The sequence below is a fragment of the Callithrix jacchus genome, chromosome 22 (genome assembly GCF_049354715.1).
Source record: "Callithrix jacchus isolate 240 chromosome 22, calJac240_pri, whole genome shotgun sequence".
Classification (NCBI taxonomy): domain Eukaryota; kingdom Metazoa; phylum Chordata; class Mammalia; order Primates; family Cebidae; genus Callithrix; species Callithrix jacchus.
In genome coordinates, this window is record NC_133523.1 from 20,195,059 (window position 1) to 20,209,845 (window position 14,787).

General features: G+C 39.4%; 1 protein-coding gene across 1 annotated transcript in view; it reads left to right on the forward strand.

Moving 5' to 3' along the window:
• Nucleotides 1-14,787, forward strand: part of LOC100406344 (uncharacterized) — a 57,263-nt gene that overhangs the window by 23,515 nt on the left and 18,961 nt on the right. The window contains 5 exon segments of the mRNA XM_035285467.3: nucleotides 4,561-4,687; nucleotides 5,492-5,587; nucleotides 11,828-14,474; nucleotides 14,476-14,625; nucleotides 14,627-14,786. Of these exon segments, the coding sequence (XP_035141358.3) occupies nucleotides 4,561-4,687; nucleotides 5,492-5,587; nucleotides 11,828-14,474; nucleotides 14,476-14,625; nucleotides 14,627-14,786 (3,180 nt within the window).

Genomic DNA, 14,787 nt, shown 5'->3' on the forward strand with positions numbered 1-14,787 from the left:
CATTGATTTAATACATGATCTTTTAGCTCACAAAAGTTTCTCATTATCCATCTTCTCAAGTCTAATTCCGTCATTTCGTCACAGTAATTCTCCGTCCAGCTTTTTTCTCTTGCTGGTGAGGAGTTTTGGTCCTTTCTAGGAGGTGAGGTGTTCTGGTTTCGGGTGTTTTCCTCCTTTTTGCGCTGGTTTCTTCCCATCTTTGTGGATTTGTCCGCTGGTCGTCTGCGCAGTTGCTGACTTTTCGATTGGGTCTCTGAGTGGACACCCAGAATGTTGATGATGAAGTATTTCTGTTGCTTGGTTTTCCTTCTACCAGTCTAGCCCCTTCGCTGTACGACTGCTGAGGTCCGCTCCAGACCCTGCTTGTCTGGGGTGCACCTCTAGCAGCTGTGGCACAGCGAGGGATGCTACCAGTTTCTTTTTCTGCTATCTTTGTCCCAGGATGATGCCTGCCTAATGTCAGTCTTTTGGATATAGAGGGGTCAGGGAGCTGCTTGAGGCTTAATTGCTGAGCTGTGCGCTCTATTGTTTATTCAGGGCTGCTAGGCTGCTATGTTTGATTCTGCTGCCACAGAGCTCATTAAAAAACCCTTTTTTTTTTTTTTTCTCAAATGCTGTGTTGAGGGGTTTGGGCTTTATTTTTGGATGTTCGATGAGGTGTCCTGCCCAGCTAGAAGGCAGACTAGCAACTGTTTGGCTGCCAAGGCTCCACCCTGCTGTTGTGTGATTCGCCCTGTTCCTGCAGGCTCTGCTGTGGTCTCCGCCATGCCCTCCGGTGCAGACTCTTCGTTGTAGCGTGTTGCCTCGGCAACGGCAGGCTGCGTCAGCAGTGTGCGTGTATCTCAGTAGGGACGGGTTGCCTCGGCAACGGCTGGCTGCGTCAGCAGTGGGCGTGTATCTCAGTTGGGGCGGGTTGCCTCGGTAGTGGTGGACGCCCCTCCCCCACAGAGCGTCTCGGACCGTCTGCTCGGGATAGTTTGAAATCACGGTTTTGTTCGTCCCACTGGGTATCCCAAACGATCTGTCCTTGCAATCCCCTGGGCTGGACTACTGTCCAAGTCTCGTTCAGTCTCAAGTCCAGCCCTCTCAAGTCTCAGGTTGCCGGTTCAACAGCGCACCCGGACGAGCGCGCCCTGTGGGGATTGCTGGGTAGGGCCGGCCACCGCCGCCCCGGCTGCCAGCTTCGCCAGGCAGACCTACTGCCTGGCGTCCGGTGTCTTTTTATACTTGGGAGTTTCCCCGTTCTGTGGGCAACAAAGATCGGTCTGGAAATGCAGCTCTGACTCACCGTTTGCGGATTCAACGCAAGCTCCAATCCTGGGTTGTTCTCACAGCGCCATCTTGAGTCCTCCAGGATTTTACTTCTTAAATTTTTTATTAAAACCAGTGCTTGCAGAGACATTTCATTTAGCAACTTGTTTGTTCCCTAAGATCTAGTAATTGATTCACAAGTCACAAGAAAGTAAATACAAATTTATCTAAATTGCATTAAACTTTTCTTCTGTATCTTTCATCTGTCTATATTTAGCTTTTATTCTATGCATGTTTTTGAAAAAAATTAATGACAAACAGAAATAGAAATAAAAATGCTGGGGTATTTAAAGCCTTGGAATTATTGAACACTTATTATCATCCCACAGGGTATTAGTTATAGTCACATAACGTGCTATTGCAGTGCTCTGTAACATCCTATTGTGCACATAGTACCTGCTAAATAAACATTGCTTTAGTACATGTGCATATGTTGTTTTTCAATGCAGACTTACTCAGAAATTGCCGCTTTCTGTTTTCTCCGTAAGCTTTAAAGAGTCAGCAAAGAATGTAATACTTGTTATTTTTTATTTTTTTATAAGACGGGGTTTCACCAAGTTGGTCAGGCTGGTCTTGAACTCCCGACCTCAGGTGATCTGCCCGCCTTGGCCTGCAAAGTGTTTGGATTGAATGTAATGCTTTCTGATGAAGAATTATTTCTTTTGTACCAGAAGTATTTGTGTTGTGACAAGAGTGCTGAGTGTAAGGGACTCTGTGCTGTGTCTCATTTCTCTGACTAATGCTAATAAGCCCAGCAGGAGCAACATCATTATCAACAGGGCACTTGTTTAAAAGACTCATTTATGGACCCTTACCATACCTGCAGAATTACATTTCATAGAGTGGGGCCAAAATTACCAGGTGATTTATAAGCTCATTAGAGCTTGAGAGGAAATGCTTAGTTAAGGGTTTATCAGCCTTGGTTCTAATTAGTATCACCTGGCCATTTTGCAGAACTCTCCTTACTTGTGTCCTTGCCATGGATTCTGTTTATTGCTCTGGGCAGAAGCATCCATGTTGTTTTAATTAAGTGCCTTGTGTGACTCTAAGGTGAGGCCAGAATCAAGTATGAGGAATTCAAAATACATTTATGAGAGTTACGTTCCCTCTTTGCATTAAAGGGTAGTCCTAGAACCTGTTCCGTTTGGATTTGGTAGGGACAGGACAGTGTGGCTCATATTTCCATTACTGTAGCGGAAATTACTGGTGTCTGCGTCAGGTGATGGCTCCTGAAGACAAAAATAGAGAAACATTTTTATCTCTATGGAGCAGCTCATTGTTTCTGAATCTCTTCTGCTATAAAGGATGGAAATGGGTGGAGTTTTTCTGCCTTCGTTCTTCTGCCTGTGGCTGTGGTGACAGCAGGTAGATCTGTGGTGCTTACACCTTTAAAGGCATATTCTCAAGATGGAGGTGTAATTTGTCCAGATAATTTTTTTTTTTTTTTTTGAGATGGAGTTTCGCTCTTGTTACCAGGCTGGAGTGCAATGGCGCGATCTCGGCTCACCACAACCTCCGCTTCCTGGGTTCAGGCAATGAGGCCAGGCGTGGTGGCTCAAGCCTGTAATCCCAGCACTTTGGGAGGCCGAGGCGGGTGGATCACGAGGTCAGGAGATCGAGAACCATTCTGGTCAACATGGTGAAACCCCGTCTCTACTAAAAATACAAAAAATTAGCTGGGCATGGTGGCGTGTGCCTGTAATCCCAGCTTCTCAGGAGGCTGAGGCAGGAGAATCGCTTGAACCCAGGAGTCGGAGGTTGCGGTGAGCCAAGATCGTGCCATTGCACTCCAGCCTGGGTAACAAGGGCGAAACTCCGTCTCAAAAAAAAAAAAATTAGATAAATAAGAAAAAATAACAACCCCCCGCAAAAAAATTCTTAACGATAGTCAAAGTCTCTGAAAAATATTTTATCTATATACCAGAGCCTTCTTTCTCTACATTATGGCTTCTTATATGCCATGCAGAAATGTCACCATGAATTTATAATCTGCAATATTAAAAATGTTCTCTTTGTAGCTGTTGAACATAGGAAGGTGTGGATACTCAAGATTCCTATTGGGAAAAACCTGGGGTTTTTGGTGAAGATAGAGAACATGTAATGTTGAGGTTTCATTTGTGTTCTTTATTGTGTCTATGCAGTGCAGGATTAAGAAAATGCTCACTGAAGCAGTATGGTATTTATTACCCAGAAAGTTCTAAAAAGTTATGAGGAGATACCTGCTCTCTAGGGTGCTAAAGAAAGACTATTTAAAATCACTATGAAAAATTACAGAACATAGGAGAGACCTGCAGTTTCCATAAAACTGATGTTTCCTTATGGTGAAGTTTAGATTATAATTTACTTTAGGGAGGGCAATATCTCAGAAGTAATGCTTGTCCTTCTGGGCGCATCAGCACATCATAAACATTTTTTCTAATGCATTTGATGTTAATAAATCACTTGGTTGATAAGCGCTGACAGATTTTTTTCACTATAGAATTAATTATTTTTCTCTTTATCATTAAGTATCTTTATGCAGCTGATGTGAATAAACCATCACATTTAATCTGGCAGGTACCCTTCTTTCTTAGGTTTCCTTTGCATTTATCTGTTTTAGGAAAATGAAGGCTCTCATCTTTATTTACAGGCCAGAAAAAGTGAGAAAAACACAGACTCATTAAATTACAGACTGATAAAATAGTCTTTTTGGGACAAAAACATTGGCATACTGATGAGCTGGTTAGAAATTCAGCAACTCAGACTTTACCACGGATCTTCTGAAAAAGCAAAAACAAAAAAAACAAAATTAAACTCAAAAACAAAAACTTGCGTTAACAGGATCTCCATTTTATTGTATTGTACACATTAAAATCTGAGTGATACCTTCTAACTCAGTAGGTCTGTTTTATCCAAATAATATACACAACTATGTCTTTTCCATCTGAAAAATACATACAACTAATTCTGTATGATGTAAATATAGCACTCAAAATTGTACATGTCGGTGTTTATGCCCTCAGTTTTATGTTTTATTATCCAGAAAAGTATCATGTATACACTGATGTTGTGGATGTAATACCACTCTTTCAGAGTTAGAGAATACATTAGAGAATATTTCTGTGTTGAAAATTATTTTATTGAATAATTTCAGTCACTTATAAGACTGATTGAACCAGTTCTCTTTACTCTGTCATTTTTCCTTGAGTCAAATTAAAAATTCTGCCTATGACCACTTAGTAAATGTGTGTGTTTGTGTGTGTTTTTCAGGAACCATTAACATTTAAGGATGTGGCCATAGAATTTTCTCTGGAGGAGTGGCAATGCCTGGACACGGCACAGCAGGATTTATATAGGAATGTGATGTTAGAGAACTACGGAAACCTGGTCTTCCTGGGTGAGCATAACTTTAATACGCAACTTCTAGTACACCATATAGGTTTCATTTCTCTTTTGAGGAATTTTTATTTTTTGGTAATTTATGCTTTTAGATTTCTGTTTTCAAGAAAATCATAGGGATTTTTCCATGTAGAAAACAATTTCTAGGCCGGGTGTGGTGGCTCACACCTATAATCCCAGCACTTTGGGAGGCCGAGGCTGGTGGATCACGAGGTCAAGAGATTGAGACTATCCTGGTCAACAAGGTGAAACCCCGTCTCTACTAAAAAAAATAATTATAATCTGGGCATGGTGGTGCACGCCTGTAGTCCCAGCTACTTTGGAGGCTGAGGCAGGAGAATTGCTTGAACCCAGGAGGCGGAGGTTGCGGTGAGCTGAGGTCGTGCCATTGCACTGTAGTCTGGGTAACAACAGCAAGACTTCGTCTCAAAAAAAAAAGAAAAGAAAACAATTTCTTCAGGATGTTTCATCGTGACCTAACCTTACCACATTCTTGAGCTGATCTGTGCCCCTCACTTTAGATTAGTGGTAATTTCAAAAGTTTACTGGGATAAAATATTGTTGCTCATACTTGAAAATCTAATTGCCACCACCAATTTTTAATTCAGTAGTACCAGGTGATAAAATTAAGAACTTACAAAATTAAAATATTTTCTAAATATTTAGAAATTTCTCTCATAAATTAGTATATTGGGATAAATGTATTAGAATATTCTATCATATCCTGTTTATTGAGCACATTACCGAGTTGGTAATTGTAGAATATGAGCAACATGCATGTTACTTATTTTTAATCAAACAGGTATTGCTGTCTCCAAGCCAGACCTGATCACCTGTCTGGAGCAAGGAAAAGTGCCCTGGAATAGGAAGAGACATGAGATGGTGGCCAAACCCCCAGGTAAGTGAGAGTCAATACAGCAGACAACAAGGATGAGCAGTCCAAAGTCAAGGAGAAAGCCAGTCCTTAAGGTGATTTGGGAAACTGTTCCAAAGGAAATGGTTTCTGGAAAGTCTAATTTGTATTTGTTTTAAATAATTTTCCTCTCACGTAAGGGCATCTTCTGTTGTATGCTTTTAAAATTTCTAAGAATTCTACTTTCCCTTCAGTAATCTTCCTTCAGGTTACAGTGACAGGCAAAGTACTGCTCATGTCATACAGGAAAGTGCACACTCTGACTTCTTTGTTTGTGTTTGTGGGTACACAGATATCTGCATCATTTTGAGATACGCCATGTTAAACTAAAGTTCTGTAGTGTGTGAGAGTAGTGGTTTCTGTTCCATTGTGGTTTTTTGTTTGTTGTTGTTGTTTTTCTGCACATTTCATCCTGTTTTTATTACTACAGTCTTGAAATATAGTTTGAGATCACATTGGACAATATGACACTTTAACATTTATTTTTTGAATCAATAGACTTAAAACATATTTAAAGTTATGTGCTCTCTAATTAGTTTTCATTGATAAATCTTTCACTTGAAATGTTTTTGACCTCCTTGGTTAAATTTGTTCTCAGAAATTTATTATTTTAGTGCTATTGTAAATAAGATTGTTTAATTAATTGGTTTTTTTTTTTTTTTTTTTGAGATGGAGTTTCGCTCTTGTTACCCAGGCTGGAGTGCAATGGCATGATCTGGGCTCACTGCAACCTCCACCTCCTGGGATCAGGCAATTCTCCTGCCTCAGCCTCCTGAGTAGCTGGGATTACATGCACGCGCCACCATGCCCAGCTAATTTTTTGTATTTTTAGTAGAGACGGGGTTTCACTATGTTAACCAGAATGGTCTCGATCTCTTGACCTCATGATCCACCCGCCTCAGCCTCCCAAAGTGCTGGGATGATAGGCGTGAGCCTCCACGCCTGGCCAATTTTTGTATTTTTAGTAGAGACGGTGTTTCACCTTGTTGACCAGGATGGTCTTGATCTCTTGACCTTGTGATTCACCCACCTCGGCCTCCCAAGGTGCTGGGATTATAGGCATGAGCCACTGTGCCTGGCCTATTTTTTTATTCTTATACTCATACTAGATTGCTTTAATTCTGTAGCTTTGTAATGTGTTTTGAAATCAGATACTTTAAGCCTGTGACATTTTTCCTTCTTTCTTTTTCTAAGTTTCTTGGATACTTTATTTTCCTGTGAGATTATGTACTTTTGAGGTTGCTGTTTCTGTTTCTTCAAAAATGCAATAAGAAATTTGAAAAACATCTTATTTTTATTTATTTATTTATTTTAAGACTGAGTGTCACTCTTGTCACTGAGGCTGGAGTGTAATGGCATGATCTTGGCTCACTGCAACCCCGTCTTCCTGGTTCAAGCAATTCTCCTGCCTCAGCCTCCCAAGAGCATAATGGCACATGCTGGGATTGCAGGCGTGTGCCATTATGCTCTGATAATTTTTTTGTGTTTTTAGTGGAGATGGGGTTTCACCATGATGGCCAGGGTGGTCTTGAACTCCTGACCTTGGGTGATCTCCACTTGCCTCAGCCTCCCAAATTGCTGGGATTACAGGGGTGAGCCACCATGCCCGGCTGGAGAAACATGTTATTAAATCTGTAGATTACATTGAGCTGGATGAATATCTTTACAATATGAACTATTACAGCCTTTGCATAAGAGCATGAGTGAGTGTTTTGTGAAATTCCTATATTTTTTTTTTTCAGTTTTTTTCCTATTATTGTTGTATTCTCTCATTCCAGTTTAGTCATAAAAAATAATTCATAACATTTCAATTTTTAAAAATGTGATAAGACTTCTTTTTTGGCTTAAGAGGTGGCCTATCGAGAAACATGTATGAGCTACTGAGGAGGGTGTGTATCCTGATGTTGAGTGTTCTCTATACCTGTTAGAAATAGTTGTTTTATACCACCTTCAAGTAGTCTGTTTTCCTACTAATATGCTGTTTTCTTTGATTTTTATTACAGAAAGTTTGGTATAATAATATCCTACTGGTTGGGCATGGTGGCTCATGCCTGTAATCCCAGCATTCTGGGAGGCTGAGGCAGGTGGATCACCTGAGGTCAGGAGTTTGAGACCAGCCTGGCCAACATGGTGAAACTCCATCTCTACTAAAAAATACAAAAAGTTAGCCAGGTGTGGTGGCTGGTGCCTGTAATCTCAGTTATTCGAGAGGCTGAGGCAGAAGAATCGCTTGAACCCACTAGGCAGAGGTTGCAGTGAGTCAAGATCATGGCCCTGCACTCCAGCCTGGGCAACAGAGTGAGAGTGTATCTCAAAAAAAAAAACCTACTGTAATTATGTTGCTCTCTATGTGTTTCTTTTATTCTGTCAATATTTGCTTTATATATTTGTAATCCTAATGTGAGACACAGACACACACACACACACACACACACACAGACGTCTACACAAATATGTATATACAAATTTATCATAGGTTCCCAGTTAATGAATCTATTATTTTTTGATATCTTTCTTTGTCTCTTTGGAGTTTCAGTGTCAAATGCGTTTTATAAAATACAAGTTTTTGACTTAAGATTTAGCTTGAGCTCTTCTGCTCTCATTTAATTAATACTTGCACGAAATGTCTACTTCCATGTTGCTACTTTGAGTCTTTTTTTTTTTTAATCATTAGACTTCAACTGACTCTTGTAGAAAGGCAAGTTGGATCTTGATATTTAAAGTTTTCTAATAGGCTGGGTGTGGTTGCTCATGCCTATAATTTCAGCACTTTGGGAGGCTGAGGTGAGTGGATCACCTGAGTTCAGGGGTTCCAGACCAGCCTGGCCAACATTGTGAAATCAGATCTCTACTAAAAATACAAAAATTAGCTGGGCGTGGTGACAGATGCCAGTAATCCCAGCTACTTGGGAGTCTGAGGCAGGAGAATTGCTTGAACCCTGGAGGTAGAGGTTGCAGTGAGCTGAGTGAGATAGCACCATTGCACTCTAGCCTGGGCAACAAGACTGACACTGTCTCAAAAAAAAAAAAAAAAAAAAAAACAAATTTTAATCTATTAAAAGCATATATGTTGATCTGAAAGTTAATTTTCTAGGCTGTGCATGGTAGCTCATGCCTTTAATCCCAGCAGTTTGAGATGCTAAGGTGGGCTGATCATGAGGTCAAGAGATTGAGACCATTCTGGCCAACATGGTGAAACCTCGTCTGTACTATAAATACAAACATTAGCTGGGCATGGTGGTGCACACTTGTAGTCCCAGCTACTCGGGAGGCTGAGGCAGGAGAATGGCTTCAACTCGGAAGGTGGATGTTGCAGTGAGCCATGAAAGTGCTCTGTTGCCAGGCTGGAACAGAGACTCAGTCTCAAAAGAAAAAAAGGTAATTTTCTATATATTTAAATAATTTCCTGAAAGAGGAGGACTTACTTTTATTTTATTACCTATTCTATTTGATTCTTACATCTTTGTCCCTCATTTTCTCTTTCTTTCTTTTTGATTTTTTTATCAATGCTTTTACTTTCTATCTTTCTTTTGCATATCTATACAGATTTTTTTGGAAGGGTAGTACTTTGGGGATTACGTGAAACCTCTAAAAATACAAAAACATATTTTAATCTGGTAAAATTTTAACTTCAGTTGGATAAAAAATTCCTCCCTATTACATCTGCCCTTAAATTTGTCATTGATGTTGCTAAGGGTATTTATTTATGTTGTATAGTGATTAACAGGTGTCTATAATAATTCCTATGCTTTTATCTCTCAAAGAATACTTAAAAATGTTTTCTGCACCATTTGAATAATGCTAGAAATCCAATTTTTGGTATGTGCATTTCTTTTCTAGAAAATAATGTATTTTTATATGATTAGGTGTTGTTTTCTTGAATCACGTTATTTTCAGTGGTAAAAAGTGCTTTCAGCATGTCTCCTATGAAGAGACATGTAATGCCAATGTACTTTTTAAGAATTTGGTTATTTTGAAGTTTTATTTCTTTATTTTTTATTTTAGGCAGGATAGATTTGCTGATGGTATTATTATTTATTTATTATCGACTTTGACTATATCACATGGTTCTCTTCTGGCCTGAAAGTGTTTTGTTGACAGTTCACTGGTTATCTCATAAGACTATATTTGCAAATGACACGTCACTTTTATCTTTCAGCTCTCAAGTATCTCTTTTTGTCTGTAACTGTTGAAATTGTGATTATAGGGCCAGGTATGGTGGCTCATGTGTGTAATCCAAGCACTTTGGGGTGGCCAAGGCAGGTGGATCACAAGGTCAGGAGTTCAACACCAGCCTGGTCAATATGGTGAAACTCCATCTCTATGAAAAAAATATAAAAATAGCCAGGCATGGTGGCGGGCACCTGTAGTCCCAGCTACCTGGGAGGCTGAGGTAGGAGAATTGCTTGAACATGGGACGCAGAGGTTGCAGTGAGCTAAGATCATGCCACTGTACTCCAGCCTAGGCAACAGAGTGAGACTCATCTCAAAAAAAAAAAAAAGAAGAAAGAAAGAAATTGTGATTATAAATATGTTTTTATTACCAATGTCTTTATATGTATCCTAATTTGCTTTTTAGCTTTTTCATGTTTACATCATTTTTTCTTAATTTTAGAATTGTTATTTCTTTTTTTTTGTCAGACGAAGTTTCACTGTTGTTACCCAGACTGGAGCACAATGGCACAATCTCGGCTCACTGCAACCTCCGCCTTCTGGGTTCAAGCAATTCTCCTGCCTCAGCTTCCCAAGTAGCTGGGACTACAGGTGTGCACCACCATGCCAGGCTAATTTTTGTATTTTTAGTAGAGATGGGGTTTCACCTTGTTGACCAGGATGGTCTCGATCTCTTGACCTCGTGATCCACTGCCTCGGCCTCCCAAAGTGCTGGGATTATAGGCGTGATCCACCTCGCCTGGCTCTTTTTGTATTTTTTACCAACACAATTTAAATATTTTTGTTATATCATTTTTCTGATTTTCAATAGTTGTCTGTTTTCCTGTTTTAATCATTATTATTCAATTTTTAAAATTAGTATATACATTTTTAATGATTTCTTTCTGAAAATTTTATAGTATTTTATGAGATTATTTTGCCCTAGTTTGTAGAGATTGTACTGTTTCAGATTTGGACATTTAAAAAGGCTACCTGTCACAAAATTTACAATGTAGCTTTGTCCTGGCATAGTCAGAAAACAGTGGTCTTGGCTGGACATATGGGAATCTCTTGAATATCATCTTCAGGTTTAACCTGTCTGAAATTTCGTGTTTACTTCTAGCTAAAGGAGATTATGTTTCTTCCGAAAAGGAAGTAATCACTTGTGACACGTGTTCTCTCTCTGCAGCACTGCAGTGCTCTTCTGCAGTGGCCTAATTTGTTATTTTATTTCTTTTCAGTTGCATGTTTTTATTTTGCCCAAGATCTTTGGTCTCAGCTGACTCAAACTCTCATTTCAAAGTATATTACCATTTCTTTCAGCACTTTATGTCATGGGAGACAGAAACAGTGTGAAAAGGCCCGTTGAAGCTAGAAATTAAGTTGTATATGCCAATATTTTTCTTGTCTTTTAAGAACCAAACCAGAAGTTGACAACTTACTTCTAAAGAAACTATGTAATATTAGGAAGCAGAAAGTGTTGTGTTGGGTAAATGTAAGAAACTTTTTATTTTTTCTATGTGGATTTTTGCATTGAACTCACTTTAGGCGCTGCACACACTTAACTCATAAATTATGTACATATGTATTTTGGTTTGTATGCTTTTTGTCTGTGTAGGGGCGACAAGAGTTTTGCTTTTGTTGTCGAGGCTGGGGTGCAATGGCACGATCTTGGCTTACGACAACCTCCTCCCGGGTTTAAGCAATTGATTCTCCTGCCTCAGCCTCCTGAGTAGCTGGGATTAGAGGCATGTGCCACCACACCTGGCTAATTTTCTATTTTTAGTAGAGACAGGGTTCTTCATGTTGGTCAGGCCGGTCTCAAACTCCTGATCTCAGGTGATCTGACCACCTTGGTCTCCCAAAGTGCTGGGATTACAGATGTGAGCCACCATGCCCAGGTGGTGTGTATGTTTTTATAACACTTACATGTCTCTGAAGTACTTAGGGCCTGTGGTATATTGCAATGTCATCTCATTTTTGTGGATTGAATAATTTTATCGGTTAGATTTGTAAAATATATTCATCTGAGTCTAATAAGTGGACTAATTTGTTATTTTTATTTCTTTTCAGTTGTATGTTCTTATTTTGCTCAAGACCTTTGGCTAGAGCAGGGCGTAGAAGATTCTTTTCAAAAAGTGATATTGAGAAGACATGGAAAATGTGGACATGAGAATTTGCAGTTAAAAATTTGTTGCGCCAATGTGGATGAGTCTCAAGTTCACAGAAAAGGTTATAATAATCTTAACCAGAGTTTGACAACTGCACAGAGCAAAGTATTGCAATGTGATAAATATGCCAAAGTCTTTCATAAATGTTCAAATTCAAACAGACACAAGATAAGGCATACTGGAAAGAAACTTTTGAAATGTAAAGAAGATGACAGATCATTTTGCATGCCTTCACACCTATCTCCACATAAAAGAATTTATACTAGAGAGAATTTCTTCGAATGTGAAGAATGTGGCAAAACCTTTAATAGGTCCTCAGCGCTTACTTATCATAAGAGAATTCATACTGGAAAGAAAGCCTACAAACGTGAAAAATGTGGCAAAGCCTTCAACTGGTCCTCAAGACTTACTGAACATAAGAGAGTTCATGCTGGAGAGAAACCCTACAAATGTGAAGACTGTGGCAAAGCTTTTAATCGATTTGGAATTTTTACTAAACATAAACTAATTCATGCTGGAGAGAAACCCTACAAATGTAAAGAATGTGGTAAAGCTTTCTCCTGGGCCTCAAGCCTTAGTGAACATAAGAGAAATCACACTGGAGAGTACCCCTACAGATGTGAAGAATGTGGCAAAGCCTTTAAAAAGTCCTCGCTTCTTACTAGACATAAGGTAATTCATGCTGAAGAGAGACCCTACAAATGTGAAGAATGTGGCAAAACTTTTAACCGGTCTTCAACCCTTACTGAACACAATAAGAGTGTTCATGTTGGAGGGAAACCCTACAAGTGTGAAGAATGTGGCAAAGCTTTTAATCACCCCTCAATGCTTACTAAACATAAGAGGGTTCATGCTGGAGAGAAACCCTACAAATGTGAAGAATGCGGTAAAGTGTTCACCTGGTCCTCAAACCTTATGGAACATGTAAGAATTCATACTGGAGAGAAACCCTACAAATGTGAAGAATGTGGCAACGCTTTCTCCTGGGCCTCAAGCCTTAGTGAACATAAGATAAATCATACTGGAGAGTACCCCTACAGATGTAAAGAATGTGGCAAAGCCTTTAAAAAGTCCTCACATCTTACTAGACATAAGGTAATTCATACTGAAGAGAGACCCTACAAATGTGAAGAATGTGGCAAAGCCTTTAAAAAGTCCTCGTTTCTTACTAGACATAAGGTAATTCATGCTGAAGAGAGACCCTACAAATGTGAAGAATGTGGCAAAACTTTTAAACGGTCTTCAACCCTTACTAATCATAAGAGTGTTCATGTTGGAGGGAAACCCTACAAGTGTGAAGAATGTGGCAAAGCTTTTAATCACCCCTCAATGCTTACTAAACATAAGAGGGTTCATGCTGGAGAGAAACCCTACAAATGTGAAGAATGTGGTAAAGTGTTCACCTGGTCCTCAAACCTTATGGAACATGTAAGAATTCATACTGGAGAGAAACCCTACAGATGTGAAGAATGTGGTGAATCCTTCACTTGGTTCTCAAGCCTTTCTAATCATAAGATAATTCATACTGGAGAGAGACCCTACAAATGTGAAGAATGTGGCAAAGCTTTTAATCGATTTGGAATTTTTACTAAACATAAACTAATTCATGCTGGAGAGAAACCCTACAAATGTAAAGAATGTGGCAAAGCTTTCTCCTGGGCCTCAAGCCTTAGTGAACATAAGAGAAATCACACTGGAGAGTACCCCTACAGATGTGAAGAATGTGGCAAAGCCTTTAAAAAGTCCTCGCTTCTTACTAGACATAAGGTAATTCATGCTGAAGAGAGACCCTACAAATGTGAAGAATGTGGCAAAACTTTTAACCGGTCTTCAACCCTTACTAGACATAATAAGAGTGTTCATGTTGGAGGGAAACCCTACAAGTGTGAAGAATGTGGCAAAGCTTTTAATCACCCCTCAATGCTTACTAAACATAAGAGGGTTCATGCTTGAGAGAAACCCTACAAATGTGAAGAATGTGGTAAAGTGTTCACCTGGTCATCAAACCTTATGGAACATGTAAGAATTCATACTGGAGAGAAACCCTACAGATGTGAAGAATGTGGCGAATCCTTCACTTGGTTCTCAAGCCTTTCTAATCATAAGATAATTCATACTGGAGAGAGACCCTACAAATGTGAAGAATGTGGCAAAGCTTTTAATCGATTTGGAATTTTTACTAAACATAAACTAATTCATGCTGGAGAGAAACCCTACAAATGTGAAGAATGTGGCAAAGCTTTCTCCTGGGCCTCAAGCCTTAGTGAACATAAGAGAAATCACACTGGAGAGTACCCCTACAGATGTGAAGAATGTGGCAAAGCCTTTAAAAAGTCCTCACTTCTTACTAGACATAAGGTAATTCATGCTGAAGAGAGACCCTACAAATGCGAAGAATGTGGCAAAACTTTTAACCGGTCTTCAACCCTTACTTATCATAAGAGAATTCATACTGGAGAGAAACCCTACAAATGTGAAGAATGTGGCAGAGCCTTTAGCTGGTCCTCAAGCCTTTCTAATCATAAGAGAATTCATACTGGAGAGAAACTAAAAATGTGAAGAATGTGGCAAAGCTTTTACTCAATTCTCAATTTTTACTAAACATAAGATAATTCATGCTGGAGAGAAACCCTACAAATGTGAAAAATGTGGCAAAGGCTTCACCTGGCCCTCAAGCCTTAGTGAACATAAGAGAAATCATAAACCCCTCCAAATGTAAAGAATGTGGCAAAGTCTTTAAAAAGTCCTCACTTCTTACTAGACATAAGGTAATTCATACTGAAGAGGAACCCTCCAAATGTAAAGAATGTGGCAAAGCCTTTAACCGGTCATCAGCCCTTACTCATCATAAGAGAATTCATA